This window comes from Heterodontus francisci, chromosome 13, assembly GCF_036365525.1.
Source record: "Heterodontus francisci isolate sHetFra1 chromosome 13, sHetFra1.hap1, whole genome shotgun sequence".
Lineage (NCBI taxonomy): Eukaryota > Metazoa > Chordata > Chondrichthyes > Heterodontiformes > Heterodontidae > Heterodontus > Heterodontus francisci.
The window spans coordinates 75,969,277-75,987,904 of NC_090383.1; the positions used below are offsets into that span (position 1 = coordinate 75,969,277).

Here is an 18,628-nt window from a genome sequence, read left to right on the forward strand (position 1 = left end):
CAATCTGAAATGAGGAATTAATGAGGGCTAAAAGGGATCATGAAATATCTTTAGCAAACAGGGTTAAAGAAAATCCCAAAGCCTTTTAGTCAGTATCTAGACAGATACATGAATGGGCAGGAAGTAAAGAGATACCGACCCTTAGATAATAGGCGACAGGTTTAGATAGAGGATTTGGATCGGCGTAGGCTTGGAGGGCCGAAGGGCCTGTTCCTGTGCTGTAATTTTCTTTGTTCTTTGTTCTTCATATATAAGGAGCAAGAGGGTAACTAGAGAAAGGATTGGCCCACTCAAGGACAAAGGAGGAAGGTTAGGCGTGGAGTCAGAGAAAATGGGTGAGATTCTAAATGAGTACTTTGCATCGGTATTCACCGAGGAGAGGGACATGACGGATGTTGAGGTTAGGGACAGATGTTTGATTACTCTAGGTCAAGTCGGCATAAGGAGGGAGGAAGTGTTGGGTATTCTAAAAGGCATTAAGGTGGACAAGTCCCCAGATCCGGATGGGATCTATCCCAGGTTACTGAGGGAAGCGAGAGAGGAAATAGCTGGGGCCTTAGCAGATATCTTTGCAGCATCCTTAAACACGGGTGAGGTCCCGGAGGACTGGAGAATTGCTAATGTTGTCCCCTTGTTTAAGAAGGGTAGCAGGGAAAATCCAGGTAATTATAGACCGGTGAGCCTGACGTCAGTGGTAGGGAAGCTGCTGGAGAAGATACTGAGGGATAGGATCTATTCCCATTTGGAAGAAAATGGGCTTATCAGTGATAGGCAACATGGTTTTGTGCAGGGAAGGTCATGTCTTACCAACTTAATAGAATTCTTTGAGGAAGTGACAAAGTTGATTGATGAGGGAAGGGCTGTAGATGTCATATACATGGACTTCAGTAAGGCGTTTGATAAGGTTCCCCATGGTAGGCTGATGGACAAAGTGAAGTCGCATGGGGTCCAGGGTGTACTAGCTAGATGGATAAAGAACTGGCTGGGCAACAGGAGACAGAGAGTAGCAGTGGAAGGGAGTTTCTCAAAATGGAGACGTGTGACCAGTGGTGTTCCACAGGGATCCGTGCTGGGACCACTGTTGTTTGTGATATACATAAATGATTTGGAGGAAAGTATAGGTGGTCTGATTAGCAAGTTTGCAGACGACACTAAGATTGGTGGAGTAGCAGATAGTGAAGGGGACTGTCAGAGAATACAGCAGAATTTAAATAGATTGGAGAGTTGGGCAGAGAAATGGCAGATGGAGTTCAATCAGGGCAAATGCAAGGTGATGCATTTTGGAAGATCCAATTCAAGAGTGAATTATACAGTAAATGGAAAGGTCCTGAGGAAATTTGATGTACAGAGAGATTTGGGTGTTCAGGTCCATTGTTCCCTGAAGGTGGCAACGCAGGTCAATAGAGTGGTCAAGAAGGCATACGGCATGCTTTCCTTCATCGGACAGGGTATTGAGTACAAGGGTTGGCAGGTCATGTTACAGTTGTATAAGACTTTGGTTCGGCCACATTTGGAATACTGCGTGCAGTTCTGGTCGCCACATTACCAAAAGGATGTAGATGCTTTGGAGAGGGTGCAGAGGAGGTTCACCAGGATGTTGCCTGGTATGGAGGGCGCTAGCTATGAAGAGAGGTTGAGCAGATTAGGATTATTTTCATTAGAAAGACGGAAGTTGAGGGGGGACCTGATTGAGGTGTACAAAATCATGAGAGGTATAGACAGGGTGGATAGCAAGAAGCTTTTTCCCAGAGTGGGGGATTCAATTACTAGGGGTCACGAGTTCAAAGTGCGAGGGGAAAAGTTTAGGGGGGATATGCGTGGAAAGTTCTTTACGCAGAGGGTGGTGGGTGCCTGGAACGCGTTGCCAGCGGAGGTGGTAGGCGCGGGCACGATAGCGTCTTTTAAGATGTATCTAGACAGATACATGAATGGGCAGGAAGCAAAGAGAAAGAGACCCTTAGAAAATAGGCGACATGTTTACATAGAGGATCTGGATCGGCGCAGGCTTGGAGGGCCGAAGGGCCTGTTCCTGTGCTGTAATTTTCTTTGTTCTTTGTAATGTTAAACTAACTGGCCTATAGTTGCTAGTACTGTCCTTACACCCTTCCTTGAATAAGGGTGTCATATTTGCCACTCTTCAATCCTCTGTCATCTCCTCCGTAGCAAGGGAAGTTTGGAAGATTTTGACAAACCCTTCCGTTATGTCTATCCCCACTTCCTTTAGCAACCTGGGATGCAAATCATCTGGACCAGTTGACTTCTCTATCCTAAACATAGCTAGCCTTTTTAGTACCTCCCCTCTCTCAATTTTTATAATTTCCATTGCCTCTACTCTCTCTGCTTCTGCTGATAATTTGTCAGCCTCCATTTCCTTTAGTGAACACTGATACAAAGTACTCCTATTAGCCTTGCCCTACGCCTCTAAGCATATATTACCCTCTCTGTCCCTAATAGGCCCCACTCCTCCTCTTACTACTGGCTTACTATTAACATACCAGTAGAAGATCTTTGGGTTCCCTTTTATGTTGACTGCCATTCTATTTTCATATTCTCTCTTTGTCAGTCTTACTCTCCTCTTTATTGTTAATCAGTCTTGCTTTTCAGGTAGATATCGAATGATCTGTAGACTTTTAGTATTTGATGGATTTAAAATTTTATGGCAACCAAATCATATAAAATAGGTTACCTCAAACAAATAACTTGCACTAATGTGAGACTGCAGACTTATGCATTGACATGGTTAGACTTGTTACCATATTGAATAGTTGAGGCAATAATCATAGATTCATTTAAGTGGACGCTAGATAAGTACATGAGGGAGACTTGAGAGAAGGATATGCTGATCAGATAAGTTGAAGTAGGACGGGAAGAGGCTCATGTGGAGTTATTGGCATAGACCAGTTGGCCAGAATGGTCTGTTTCTGTGTGGTAAATTCTAAGTAACTTCAATTGCATGAGGGAATTGGTAATGCAATAACCTTTAAGTAAAAATGAACAACAGCACTCTGAGGTCTTGAGTAGCCTGATACAACTGTTGAAAAAAAGAATTTAAACAGCCTAAACAATAATAGGCCCTGTAAAAGTGAATTAAATGCAGGTTATGCCATAATGAAGATTTTATAACTGAAAACACTATAGAACAGGAATATAGTACTCGTTCAATGTACCTTCTTTGATACCCTTATGTAGCTTATACCTTTTATTGACAATATACTTTTTAACATTTATTTTCAGGTACACTGGATTTGTGCTACCGTGTCTCGGTGTTCATCCAGTGCAAGGAAATTCACCACAAGAACAGCGTGCTGCCACTCTTCAGGTAGTTTCAAAACAAAAGTCAGTGTTATATTCAAGATTTATGCCTAATTGACATTGGAGGAATTTTTGGTAAATTAGTACGAGGATTTCTTTTTTAGTTAAAGTCAGTGCACACGAAACACATGATATTTAGGAATGCGGATTAGATTCTTCAGCCAGGACAAGTCAGAGGCAGTAGTCAAATATTCAAGGTTCTGCAAAAATATATTTTAAAATAAGAGTATTTCATCTACCAGTTAGCAGATGTAATAATTGTCAATGACTGTCAATCAACCTCTTTTGTCCAGGAAGTAAATAGTTTTAAGTGTGAATTTCATTCCTACAAGTTGTGAATTGTTTTGGGAAATGTTACAAATGCCATTTTTAAATTTTTACAATTTTAGATTTTTTTTTCTGTCTTTTTTCGCTCTCTCAATCTAACCTTTCTTTTCCTCTCTTCTTTCTGTTTCTGTTATGACATGAATTCACCCACTTTAATTCACTCTCTTCCTCAATCCTTCCTCTGTTTATTTCTCAATCTTTTTATCTCATTGGTTAAGGAGATATTCTTTTTGCCCCATTGTTTCCACGCTCCCAGATGCTTCTCTCTCCACAGATGCTGCCTGACCTGCAGAGTATTTCCAGCACTTTCTGTTTTTATTTTTCCCAGATGTCCTGTTGCCCTCGCTGTACTGCTATCAGCTCTCACCTCCAGCCACTTTGTAGGTAAAAGATTTTAAAACCTAGAAGTGCAATTGTAAGCCTAACTAATGGGGCACACTACAAGATGCTCCACTCCAGCAAAATCTGGTCCATTGTGGCTATCTTTGGTCATCTCTTTCAGAAACATACATTGATCTCATTTGTTTATTTTGGTTTGTTTGCTTTCTCTTTATTAAAAGGTCAATTTCTGTCTTCCAGGATTTGCAGACTGCACTTCCATTAATAGAAAAATATAAAGACTATTTACTGGCAATCGGAGAGGTAATTTCAATTCAGGTTTTCAAATTTTCTACTCTAGTCTTGGAATATAAATCTTGGTTGCAAGGAAATCAGACAGTCATGTTGTATTGACTAGCAATAAATTGTCTGACTGAAATGAGGTTTAGTGATGTGATTATTATACACTGTTGCTGCACCAATGGTGCTGTGCACTGCTGCCCCCCAAAAAGCAAAACATATAGAGGATATGTTAAGTAGGCCTGACTCACTTTTTCATTTATATAGCAGCAGTAGGGAAAACATCTCATGTAATCCCATTGTGTAACTTTTATATCCCTGTAATTTTAGACCTTGAGTTTAGTTGGTTTTAAACAAATTGAGATTTTTTTCATAAGATAATATTTTGGAATACAGAATATGAGTACAGTAATTAGAGACATGACGTGATATGTGCAGCATTGGGGTTATCTTCATGTCATTTTGGGTTTTTTGTAGACTAATTGATAGCGATTGATTGTTATGATTAGTCAATAACTGCATTATCATTATATCATGCGACTACCGGTATGGTAGAAGGCAAACAAGATGGACTACGATCTTTTGTCATCTAGCAATTCCTATGTTCCTATGAAAGAAGTATAATGACATACCCACTGTGTGCTCCACTGTCACTGATGATGGATGGGGCCAGGTTCTATACTTGATGGATGAAGAATGTTTGTACATTTCATACAGCTATCCAGTCATTCACTCATTAACTTTACAAGGATCAATACAGCATTCCCAAACACAACTGAATTACAGGGTCCTCTTCTGGTTTAACCCAAAGTGCTGGCAATACTCAGCAGGTGAGGCAGCATCTGTGGAGATAGAAGCAGTTAACATTTCAGGTCTGTGACCTTTCATCAGAACTGGAAACGGTTAGAAAAGAATTACGTTTTACGCAAGTGAAGTGGGGGGTGGTTGGTGGGGAAGAGAACAAAAGGGAAGGTGTGTGACAGGGTAGCGGGCAGGAGAGATTAAATAACAAAGCTGTCATGGGATAAAGGCAAAGATCGTGTTAACGTTTGTGATGAAAGACAAAGCATTAGTCCAGAGAGAATGATAATGGCAGAATAATGAGCAGCTCTGTCCACATGAAAAACAGACACATGGTTAAAAAATAAAATATAAAAATATATTTTTTTAAAAAGGCCAGTCATACTCTGAAATTCTTGAGCTCAAGATTGAGTCCACAAGGCTATAGAGTGCCTAATTGAAAGATCAGGTGCTGCTCCTTGAGCTTGTGTTGATGTTCACTGGAATACTGCAGCAGGCCAAGGACAGAAATGTGGGCATGAGAGCAGGGGGGGGTGTATTGAAATGACAAGTAATTGAAAGTTCGGGGTCATGCTTTCAGACTGAACGGAGGTGTTCCACAAAGCGGTTACCCAATCTACGTTTAGTCTCCCCAATGTAGAGGTGACTGCATTGTGAGCAGTGAATAAATTATACAAAATTGAAGGAAGGGAACGATGTGTTGGGGGTGATGGAGGTATGGACCAGGGTGTCACAGAGGAACAATCCCTTCAGAATGCTGATAGGGAAGGGAAGGTGTGTTTAGTGGTGGTATCACGCTGGAGGTGGCAGGAATGGTGGAGGACGATCCTTTGGATGTGGAGGCTGGTGGGGTGCAAAGCATGATCCCGAGCTTCTGATTGCTTGCCATTTCAACATACCCTCCTGCTCTCATGCCCACATTTCTGTCCTTGGCCTGCTACAGTGTTCCAGTGAACATCAACGCAAGTTCGAGGAGCAGCACCTGATCTTTCAATTAGGCACTCTACAACCTTGGAAATTCAACCTCGAGTTCAAGAATTTCAGAGCATGACTGGCCTTTTAAAATATTTTTTGTATTATTGTGTTTTATTTTTTAAACCATGTGCCTGTATTTCATATGGCCAGAGCTGCTCATTATTCAGCCATTAACACTCCCTCTGGACTAATGCTTTGTTTTTCACCTCAAGCATTAACACGATCTTTGCCTTTGTCCCATGACAGCTTTGTTATTTAATCTCTCCTGCCCTCTGCCCTATCACACACCTTCCCCTTTGTTCTCTTTCCCACCAACCCCACCCCCCTTCACTTGCTTAAAACCTAATTCTTTTCTAACGTTTGCCACTTCTGATGAAAGGTCACAGACCTGAAATGTTAACAATGCTTTTCTCTCCACAGGTGCTGCCTGACCTGCTGAGTATTTCCAGCACTTCCTGTTTTTATTTCAGACTTCCAGCCTCTGCAGTATTTTGCTTTTACTCTTCTTCTGCTTGTCCTTTTTTAATTCTTAGTTTTCCTGTCTGTCTTTTTTCATTTTCTCTTAATCCACTCTCTTTCCCTCTCTTTATTTCTCATGTTAGCTCTATTTTCATTTGACTCTAATTCATCCTACTTCCTCCTCCGTTTTTCATTCTTTATCAGTTTCTATCATTTTCTTTCATTGGTTAAGGAGATAAGTCAATGGGCATAAGGTCCCAAACGCAACATTGATACTGCATCAATGTTCTAGCAACATGCGGCACAAATTGGTGGATGATTGCATCGACGTCATGGCCTTGACAAAAACCTGGCTGAGGGATGATGACCCCTTTCCCTTAAATGAGGCCTCCCTGCCTGGCCAAACCTTCCACCAGTTGCCCTGCCAAGAGCGTCGCAGTAGCAGTGTGGCTCTCATCACCAAATCACACAATGGCCTGTCCCCTTACTCCTCTGGCACTTTCTCCTCCTTTTGAGCATCTCACTTTTTTCCACCTCTCATTTAAAATCCTCATTCTCTACCACCCAACCAAGAACTATGAAAATTTTCCCACCGAGATATCTTCACTGCTTTCCTCCCTCAGCCTTTGCATTGAACAGCTTCTCATTGTCAGTGATTTCAACATTCATCTCCATTCATTACTTTCCCTCTTTGAGTTCACTACCCTCTTATTCCCCTTTCATCTCGCTCTCTGTGTAAACTCCCCAACCCATGTTCACATCCACCTCATGGCCTTGCCATCTCATTTTCTTCCAATATTATCAATCACAGATAAGCCCATCTATGATCACTTCCTTGTATTGCTTGACTCCCCTGCCCCTCCACCAAACCCTGCTTTCTTCTGTGTCCACCCCTGGAAAAAAATCTCTCTTCCATTCACTTAGAAATGCATTTTCAAAATCTTTGTCCCTCTGTTCATCACATTTCTGCAGCTACTGATCTGCTCCACCTTTGAAGACATAGCCTCCTTTCAAAGTATTACTCTCTCTCGCCCAGAGGGGTGTTCCCCCTGATACTGCCCTCATCTCTGTTCCCTTAAGTTGAAGGGATGGACAATTAAATGGATATGGTGGACAACAAGTTTAGCCATACACTGCCTGATCTAGTTGGATCACATAAAGTACGATCGGGTCCTGCTCCTGTCTGCCAAAATTGCTCACTATTCCAAGATCGTCCTGGAAGGCAAAGATAACCCCTAGCTTCTTTTCTATTTTTTATTCGTTCGTGGGATGTGGGTGTCGCTGGCTACGCCAGCATTTATTGCCCATCCCTAATTGCCCTTGAGCAGGTGGCGGTGAGCTGCCTTTTTGAACCGCTGCAGTCCTTGGGGTGTTGGTACGCCAACAATGCTGTTTGGAAGGGAATGGTGCTGTTAGGAAATCAGGCCCATCTCTACACAAAACTATTTTTTAAAACCCCTCTCCTCTGTCTCCTCCACCCTCATCTCCAAAAACAAGTGTGAAGAGCTCTTTGACTTCTTTGTTACTAAGATTGAGACCATCTCATCGACTTCCCTAGTTTTCCCTAGCCCACGAGGCCAAACTTCCTCAAAAGATCGTCCCTACCCTAGCCTTAAACTCACATTTTTCTCTAGTTTCTCTCCTATCTCCTCGCATGCCCTCTTGCCCATGAGGCCAACCTCCTGCTCCCTTGACCCGATTTCCACTAAACTGCTGATCACCCAACTTCCCATCCTGGCTCCCATGTTAACTGATGGGATTAATGTTTCTTTCTCCTCTGATATGACCACCCCTGCGCTCCCTTTCAAATCTGCAGTCGTCATCCCTCACAAAAAATTCCCTACACCGCTTTGTCCTTGCAAACTACCGCCCCATCTGCAACCTCCCTTTCCTCTCAGGTTGTTGAACATGTTGTCGCCTCTCAAATCTGTGCCCATCTTTCAAGGAACTCCATGTTTGAATCCCTCTCATCACATTTCCATCCCTGCCCTAGTATTGAAATGGCTCTTAATCAAAGTCACAAATGACATCCTATGTGACTGTAATAAACGTAAACTATCCCTCCTATTCTTTCTCAACCTTTCTGCAGCCTTAGACACAGTTGTGCATACCATCTTCCTCCAATGCCTGTCCACCATTCTTCAGCTGAGTGGGACTGCACTGGCCTGGGTCCATTCATCTATCTAATCATAGCCAGAGAATCAAAATGGCTTCTATTCCCACTCCCTCCCATTTTTCATCTACATGTTACCCTTTGCTAGCCTCACCTGAAAATATAGCATCAGTTTCCACATGTAGACTGACGACACACAGCTCTATCTCACAATCACCTCTCTCAACTATCTCTCAATTGTTAATCTGCTTGTTCCACATCCAGTACTGGATAAGCAGAAATTTCCTTCAGTTAAATATTGAGAAGACTAAAACCATTAAGTGAGATTTTGGGCTGGCTTTTCTGACCGACATCAGACCATATGGGGAGCCTGAGCCCGTCCATGTCATCAGCAGCCCGCTGGTGCAACCTTCCAGGAGACAGCCAGCTAATTGGCCACCTCCACAGCGGGTGAGTTCCTGAAACTGGAGGCCCAATCAGAGGGCCTGCTGAGATGTCAAGCCGGCAACTCAACTCTGAGGTGAGTGCAAGGTAGGGGCATCAGGGTGGAGGGGAAATTCCTCTGCAGAAGTAATGACGGGTGCGATTGCAGCCGTTCATCCCCGTGGCCCTGTTATTAGGGCATGGAGCCTCTGGCTCCGATGGCCACCTGGCCTGCCGCCAGGTGACCGCCTCAATTGAGCTGGTAGCCTCTGCACGTAGCGGGGGACTGCACTGACTGGGAAAATACCAGCACTGTTGCAAAATGACCCATAAATGGGGCCTTAATTGCCCTGATTGGCTGCCCGCCTCCGTCCAGCGAGCAATTGACCTGGTTTCCACCCTGCCCCGGGAAAGTCCTCCACTGGCAGGAATGCATCGGGGAACTGTCCTGATGCAGCTCCCCCCCCCCCCCCCCCCCCCTATTTTCCCAGCCCACCCATCCATCTTCACAGGGCCAGGAAAATTCAGCCCTTTAACTCACTCAGAACCCACTCTCTTAGAACTAAAATCAGGCCCATTGTCTTTGGGTCCCACTACAAATTCTGTTTCCCAGCCATCAACTCCATCCTTCTCCCTGACAACTGTCTGAGGCTAAACCAGTCTGTTTGCAACCTTGGTATTATATATGACCCAGTGATGAGCTTCCAACCACATATCTGCACCTTCACTTAAACCGCCTATTTCCATCTCCATAACATTGCCTGACTGCGTCCCTGCCTCAGCCAATCTGCTGCCTTTTTCATCCATGCCTTTGTTTTATCCATACTTGACTATTCCAATACATTCCTGGCCAGCTTCCAATGTTTTATCCTCTGTAAACTTAAGGTCATCCAAAATTCTGCTGCTTGTATCCTAATTCACACCAAGTTGTGTTCATCCATCACCTTTGTGCTCACTGATCTAGGTTGACTCCCGGTAAAGCAACGCTGCAATTTTAAAATTCTCATTCTTGTTTTCAAATCACTCCATGGCCTTACCCCTCCCTATCAGTGAAATCTCTTTTAGCCCCACAACCCTCCAAGATATCTGTGCTCCTCTAATTATGTACTCTTGAGCATCCCCAATTTTAATTGCTCTACCATTAGTGGCCATGCCTGGAGATGCTGAGGTCCAAGCTCTGGAATTCTCTCCTGAAAGCTCTACCTCTCTTTCCTCCTTTTAAGAGACTCCTTAAAACCAAACTCTCTGACCAAGCTTTTGGCCATCTGCCCTAATGTCTGCTTCTGTGGCTCAGTGTTAAATTTTGCTTATAACACTCCTGTGAAGGGCCTTGCGACGTTTTATTATGTTAAAGTTACAAGTTTCTTGTAAATATAGTGTGAAGCTGACAATGAGCCTAAAAGTTCAGTAAATGCTGTTTGCTGCCAAGCCTGCCTTTGCAACAATTTCTGGCCCTTTATAGTTCTGTTCTTAAAAAGAAACTCCCTGAGACAAATCAGGGAGATAAATTTTCTGGCTTCATAGTTAAAGTATATAAGCTTTTAAACGGGCTAATTTCAGTCTGGAGTAATACCCAAATAACAAAATAATCTGAAAATAATACATTTCAAAACTAAACATAATACTTATACAAAGCTGCATCTGGCATACTGATCCAAAAATATTTTAATACTGGATTATTTGAGCAGATTTTTTGCAGAAAGAAAATGGCCATAAAATCAATCATAAGCACATTAGGAGTCATTTAACCCTTAGTGCCTAAGCCAGCTACTTGAAAGAGCTATCCAATTAAGACCATTCCCTGCTCTTTCCCCATAGTTCTGAAAAGTTTTTCCCATTTGAAAACTACTATTCAATCTGCTTCCACCATCCTTTCAGTCAGTGCATTAACTCACTGCATAAACAAATTCTCCTTATCTCCCCCCACCCCCCCAGTTCTTTTGACAATTATCTTAAATCTGTGTCCTCTGTTTACCAACTTCCTGGCAGTGGAAAAACTTCCTCCTTAATTACTCTATCAAAACCCCTCATACTTTTGAACACCTCTATTCAATCTCCCCTTAACTTTCTCTGCTCGAAGAATAATCCCAGTTTCTCCAGTCTCTCCACAGAACTGAAGTCTCTCATCCCTGGGATTATTCAGGTAAATTTACTCTGCACCCTCTCAAAGGCCTTGACATCATTCCTAAATTGGACATAGTACGTCAGCTGAGGCATAAACAGTGATTTATAAAGGTCTAGTATAACTCCGTTGCTTTTGTTCCATACCTTCACTTATTAAAGCCATGGGTTCCACATGCTTTTTTAATAGCTTTATCAACTTGTCCTGCCAACTTCAAAGATTAATGTATATGAACCCCTACGTCTGTTTCGGCACACCCTTTAAAACTGTACTATTTAGTTTCTATTGTCTTTCCACATTCTTCTCTTGAAATGCATCATATTGTTTTATTCAGCATGATATAATATTTTGTACTGCTTAAAAAAAAATTAAGAACATTTAATCTTCCATTGACCTTTTAGCATTGAAGTTATGTCAATGCATTGAGCAGAAAATGGTTCACACAACTTGGTATGAAACAGAAGGCTTTGTCTATGTTGACAAAGCAACAATAATAATCAATAAGTCATCTGGAACTATTGTCATTGTCATATGTATTTTAAAAAAATAAAAATGCCAGGTGGTTACTGTATTAGTATTTGGGGGTCAAGGCTTAAAATCTATTAAAATTATGTTTGTGATGTTTTAGGTACTGTACTAATATGGCCTCAGCCCCCTCAATGGTGCAGTACTGCATTATTTTTCATTGAATGCTAGATCTAGCATATCATAATGGTTGTATAAAAATCAGATAATAGCTCTTATTCCTTTGTCAATTGTAGCAATGTTGGTCTGTGAATCCTCTCCAAGTCAACATTATACAAAAACTCCATTTATTCAGATCGCAAATGTTAACAATAGAGGATGTAAGCCAAAAAAAAATGAGATAAAATATCTCATTCTATTGTCAGTCCAAACAAGTATTACAAATTGACAACATATAAAATAGAAATTGTCCATATTAACTTCTTAAAAAATCACTTTTACTCAAGATCTCTATACATAACTGTACCGGTGATAACCGTGTGAATTCAGCTCGCTACCTTTGCCACAATGGTGATGTTATACAGATCACCATTCTTAAGGCCAGGATTTGCTGCAGTCTATGGGATTAAAAGAATAAGGGGGTTATTTTTGTGAAAGGGTGAAAACAGGTGCTAAATGAGTGCTGTACTATTAAGCTACAAATCATTAAATATATTCAAGAAAGAGTTAGATATAGTTCTTAGGGCTAAAGGAATCAAGGGATACGGGGAGAAAGTGGGAACAAGGTACTGAGTTTGGACGATCAGCCATGATTGTATTGAATGGCAGTGCAGGCTAGAAGGGCCGAATGGCCTACTCCTATTTTCTATGTTTCTATACATGCGAGTCTAGTTTTAGTACACAATAGTGGTTCTAATTGCTGATTACCATAATTTGCACTTGCCAGGAAGTGCAGGTCAGCACTTAAGCACTGATTTGATGCAATTTGTGTGGAGCAGTACATGTGGGTTACACTCACCGACTTCCACTGAAGATGTGGAGTGTGCTGGCTGATACACTACGGCATGTTTCAGGATGGCTCAGGATGAGGGAGAGGACACACAAGTTCTTGGATGTGGCACTGGAGGTCCTGGTGGAGGAGGCCCAGAGGAGGGATGGCCTGTACTCGCAAAGGGGAAGGAGTCCATCTCGCCCTCCTGTCCCTCTCTCCTGCCGCTGTCTGGCCTCCTCTCATTCCTCCTGTGGACCAAGAGGGACCCCTAGCAAGATCCCCATGACCAAGCACTCCCTTTCTCTCCTTGTGACTCTTATAAGGTGTCCAGTAAGGTAAAGTAGCACAGCACCTAATTTTTTTAGATGTCCTCAGAGAATTTCCAGAAAAAATGTTGATAGAGTGTTGATGAAGTCTTGCAATGTGTCCTAGAAAGGTGTTTCAAAAATACTGTTCATACCTCCAGCAGCAAGTAGTCAGTAAAAGGTGATATATGTTTAAGTAGCACTCAAAATCCTCTGCAATGACTTGCTCCCAATCAACTGGACAGTGTTAGTAGAGCGGATTAGGTCAAGCGCTATCCACAAAATGCCATGTAGCCTCCTTAATGAACACTAGCAGGCATTTTAACTGGTAATCAGACCCTTTAATGATCCTCCGGCGGCTGTTCCTAGTGCGGTTCAACTCCTGTACCAAGATGGCGTCTTGTGCTAAACACAGGCTAAACCTGCATTTTGGCTTACGACCCCATATTGGCCAACTTAGAGGCTCTTCAGTGTCTAAAATATCCAGAAAAATGCCCTCTAAGAGTAGGCTTAGGGAGTAACATCAATAAAAATGCTCCCAGTGTTTTTTCCCCCCAGTTCATTTTAGTCGGTTTTAAACTATTTTCTGGAGCTATCAGCAGTGGTAATTACTGATACAGGTGTGTTAATGCACTCACTGTTAATATAGTAATGTCTATAGCGAGTGATAAATAATTTTTAAGTTTAAAACTGACAAAAAAAAAACTGCACTTGATCAATCGTAGCATTGTGAATACATCTGAACCAAATGGCTGACTGTTGGTGTTTATTATCAACATCACACAAACCCAAACACATCCATTGAATCATCCACCTTTCACAGTAAAGCTTCTGATAGATGGTGAAATCGTAGCAATCAGACAATTACATAATTGAATTCTGAGTGTAAGAACAGCATCAAATTAAAATAACAGTATATGAACACCTAAGCGAACCATTTAGAATCGTAGAATCACAGAAATTTACGGCATGGAAGGAGACCATTTGGCCAAAAAAAAAAGCTATCCAGCCTAATCCCACTTTCTGGCTCTTGATCCATAGCCTTGTAGGTTACAGCATTTTAAGTGCATTTCCAAGTGCTTTTTAAATGCAGTGAGGATTTCTGCCTCTACTGCCCTTTCAGGTTCCAGACCCCTACAATTCTCTGGGTGAAATAGTTTCTCAACTCCCCTCTGATCCTTTGACCAATTAATTTAAATCTATGCCCACTGGTTATTGACCTCTCTACTAAGAGAAATAGGTCCTTCCTAGGCCCAAAATAATTTTATACACCTCAACTATATCTCCCCTCAGCCTTCTATTTTCCAAAGAAAACAATTCCAGCCTATCTGATCTTTCCTCATAACTAAAATTTTCCAGTCCTGGCAACATCCTCGTAAATCTCCCCTGTACGCTCTCTGGTGCAATCACAACCTTCCTTGTAAGGTGGTGGTCAGAACTGTATGCAGCTACTCTAGCTGTGGCCTAACTAGTGTCCTAAAAGCATAACCTCCCTGTTCTTGCATTCTCTGCTTCAGCTAATAAAGGGAAGTATCCTGTATGCCTTCTTAACCACCTTGTTGGCCTGTTCTACTACCTTCAGGGATCTGTGGACATGTACTCCAAAGTCTTTACACTTCAGTTCTTCTTCTTTGGCCTCCTTGTCACAAGAGACAGTGGGTAAGTGCCTAGAGGTGGTCAGTGGTTTGTGAAGCAGCGCCTGGAGTGGCTATAAAAGACAATTCTAGAGTGACAGACTCTTCCACAGGTGCTGCAGATAAAATTGGTTTCGGGGCTGTTACACAGTTGGCTCTCCCCTTGTGCTTCTGTCTTTTTTCAACTGCTAAGTCTCTTCGACTCGCCACACTTTATGGCTGCCCGCCAGTTCTGGCGATCACTGGCAACTGACTCCCACGACTTGTGATCAATGTCACGTTTGCAGACATCTTTAAAGCAGAGACATGGATGGCCGGTGGGTCTGATACCAGTGACGAGCTCGCTGTGCAATGTGTCCTTGGGGATCCTGCCATCTTCCATGCGGCTCACGTGGCCAAGCCATCTCAAGCGCCGCTGGCTCAGTAGGGTGTATATGCTGGGGATGTTGGCCGCCTCGAGGACTTCTGTGTTGGAGATATGGTCCTGCCACCTGATGCCAAGGATTCTCCATAGGCAGCGAAGATGGAATGAATTGAGACGTCGCTCTTGGCTGACATACGTTGTCCAGGCCTCACTGCCGTAGAGCAAGGTACTGAGGACACAGGCTTGATACACTTGGACTTTTGTGTTCCATGTCCGTGCGCCATTTTCCCACACTCTCTTGGCCAGTCTGGCCTATATCCTACCATTTATTGTGTATTCCCTTGCCTTGTTTGCCCTTCCCAAATGCATTACCTCACATTTATCCAGATTGAATTCCATTTGCCACTTTTCTAAGCATCTGACTAGTCCATTGATATCTTGCTGCAGTCTACAGCTTTCCTCCTCACTATCAACCTCATGGCCAATCTTTGTATCATCTTCAAACCTCTTAATAATGCCCCCTACATTCAAGTCCAAATCATTGATATGTACCATGAAAAATAAGGGACCTAAGACTGAGACCTGCAGAACAACTGGAAACATCCTTCCAGACACAAAAACACCTGTTGATCACTATGCATTGCTTCTTGCCACTGATCCAGTTTTGGATCCAGCTTGCCACTTCCCCATAGATCCCATGAGCTTTTACTTTTTTGACCAGTCTGTCATGTGGGACCTTGTCAGAAGCCAGTCACACCTCTTAGGATAGGCTCATTTGTTTTGGTCAGGGACAGGAGGGTGTGACTGCGAATCAGGAAGGTAAGGGGTTGGAGAAGGTGGGAATGAAGGAACCTGAGCCCTTGCAATTGAGCAACAAGTTCAAGCTTCTTGCAGCTGGTAGGGACAAGAGTGAGGGCTGTAGTGTGAATGAGCAGACTGACCATGGCACAGGAAGCCGTTCAAACGGGGGGAGCAAAAAGGAAAGTAGTGGCAGTAGGGGACAGTATAGTGAGGGGGATTGACACTGTTCTCTGCAGCAAAGAGAGAGAGTCCAGAAGGCTGTGTTGCCTGCCTGGTGCCAGGGTTTGGGACATCTGCTCAGGGCTAGAGAGGAATTTGCAGTGAGAGGGGGAGGATCCAGTTCTTGTGATCCATGTAGCTACCAATGACATAGGCAGGACAAGGAAAGGTTCTGCATAGTCAGTATGAGGAGCGAGGCACCAAATTAAGAAGCAGAACTTCAAAGGTAATAATCGCTAGTTTATTACCTGAGCCAACTGCAAATTAGAGTAGGATTAAGATTGGAGAAATGAATGCATGGCTCAAAGACTGATGTGTAGAAGTGGGTTCTGGTTCGTGGGGCACTAGCACCAGTACTTGGAAAAGTGGAGGTTGTACCATTGGGACTGTCTACACCTGAACCGTGCTGGGACCAGTGTGCTAGTGAGCCGCATAACTAAGGAAGTAGAGAGGGTTTAAAACTAAATAGTGGGGACAGGGATCAAATTTGGGAAGATGTGGTAAATCAAAGAGTAGAGACAAGGCAATAGAGAAAGGTATCAATATGGGAAAAGATAAACAGACTGTGACCGGAAGAGACAGAGAGTACAAATCTAACAGTAAATCAGCAGACAAGGCTAGAGGTTACAAAATTAATAAAAGAACAAAACTAAAGGCTCTGTATCTGAATGTACGTAGCATTTGAAACAAAACAGGTGAACTGATAGCAGAAATAGAAATAAATAAGTACAATCTGATGACCATTACAGAGACATGGCTGCAGGTTGACAGCGATTGGGACCTGAATATTGAAGGGTACATGACATTTAGGAAGGACAGGAAGCTAGGAAAAGGTGGAGCAGTGGCTCTATTAATTAATGACTGCTTTAGCACAAAAGAGAGGGATGACCCAAGTTCAGGAAATCAGGTGTAGAAGCTGTTTGGGTCGAGATGATAAAGGCAAGAAGTCACTTGTGGGAGTGGTGTATAGGCCACCTAACAGTAACCACACTGTAGGACGGGGTATAAAGTAAGAAATAATGGGTGCTTGTCAGAAAGGTATGGCGATAATCATGGAGGCTTTTACTCTACATATAAACTGGTAAAATAAGATGGCAAAGGTAGCTTAGATGAGAAGTTCATAGAATGTTTTTGGGATAGTTTCTTAGAACAGCACGTTCTGGAGCCAACCAGAGAACAGGCTATACAGGACCTGGTTTTGTGCAACGAGATAGGATTAATTAATGACCTCATAGTGAAGGTGCCCCAAGGCAGCAGCAATCATAATGTGATTGAATTTTACTTTCAGTTCGAGGGAGAGAGGAGTGGGTCTATGACTAGTATTTTAATCTTAAATAAGGGCAATTATGAGGGCATGAAGCAGAGCTAGCTAAAGTGAACTGGCAGATCAGGTTAAGGGAATAGAGATGCAGTGGCAGACATTTAAGGGGATATTTCATAATACACAGAATAGATATATTGCAACAAGAGAAAAAAATTCCAAGTGGATGACCCACCATCTGGGGTTAACTAAAAAAGTTAAAGATAGTACCAAACTTAAAGAAAAAGCATATAATTGCACAAAGATGGGTGGCAGTTCAGAAGACTGGAAAGAATATAAAAAGCAGCTAAGAACGATGAAAAGGTTAACAAGGAGGGAAAAATTAGAGTACGAGAGAAAGCTAGCTAGAAATATAAAGACAGATACTAAGAGTTTCTATAGCTATTTAAGAAAAAGAGTTAACAAAGTGAGCATTGGTCCTATAGAAAAGTGAGTCTGGGGAATTAATAAGGGAAAATAAGGAGATGGCAGATGATTCGAACAGATATTTTGCATCAGTCTTCACTATAGAGGATATAAGTAACATTCCAGAAACAGCTGTAAATCAGGAAATTGAAGGGAGGGAGGAACTGAAGAAAATTACAATCACCATGGAAGTGGCACTGAGCAAATTGTTGCAGCTGGTTGCCGATAAGACCCCGGGTCTTAAAAGAAATGGCTGATGAGGTAGTTGATGCGTTGGTTTTAATTTTCCAAAATTGCCTACATTCGGGGAAGGTTCCATTTGATTGGAAAATAGCGAATGTAACTCATTTATTCATAAAGGGAGGGAGACCGAAAGCAGGAAACTACAGGCCAGAAACTACAGGGAAAATGTTTGAAGCTATTATTAAAGACGTTATAGCAGGACACAGAAATATTCACGGTAATCAGGCAGAGTCAACATGGTTTTGTGAAAGAGAAATCATACTTAACCAATTTATTGCAGTTCTTTTAAGAAGTAACGTGCTGTGGTTAAAGGGCAATCAGTAGATGTACTGTACTTAGATTTCCAGAAGGCATTTGATGAGGTGCCACATGAAAAGTTATTGCGGAAAATAAAAGCTCATGGTATAGGGCAGTGTTGTCCCACATATGGACCGTGAGCCAGGATCCGGCCCACGAAAGGATTCCATCCAGCCCGTGGACCAAACTGTACCCGGTGTTCAACTCCAGAAAGCTTGTTATAGAAGGATAAGGCTGGACCCTATATTTACTCAGTTTCACATTTATTGTGCAGGGTAAAAGGATTACAAACATGCAGCTCTTTACACAAATCCCTCTCCCAGTCCCAGTGAGTGTCTACTTTAAAGTGTTCAACTAAAACCCCAATTAACTCTCTTTACCTGCATATAATCACACAATTAACAGATTCCCTTCTTTCTTTTACAATACAACT

General features: G+C 42.4%; 1 protein-coding gene across 7 annotated transcripts in view; it reads left to right on the plus strand.

Annotated features, from left to right (window-relative positions):
• Window positions 1-18,628, plus strand: part of tatdn3 (TatD DNase domain containing 3) — a 68,601-nt gene that overhangs the window by 29,455 nt on the left and 20,518 nt on the right. For 5 of the 7 annotated variants that reach the window (XM_068044997.1, XM_068044995.1, XM_068044996.1 and 2 more), the window contains exons 4-5: window positions 3,235-3,319; window positions 4,219-4,281. In XM_068044997.1, the coding sequence (XP_067901098.1) occupies window positions 3,235-3,319; window positions 4,219-4,281 (148 nt within the window). The remainder of the gene's footprint in view (window positions 1-3,234; window positions 3,320-4,218; window positions 4,282-18,628) is intronic. The other 2 variants (XM_068045000.1, XM_068045001.1) reach the window with 1 other exon arrangement.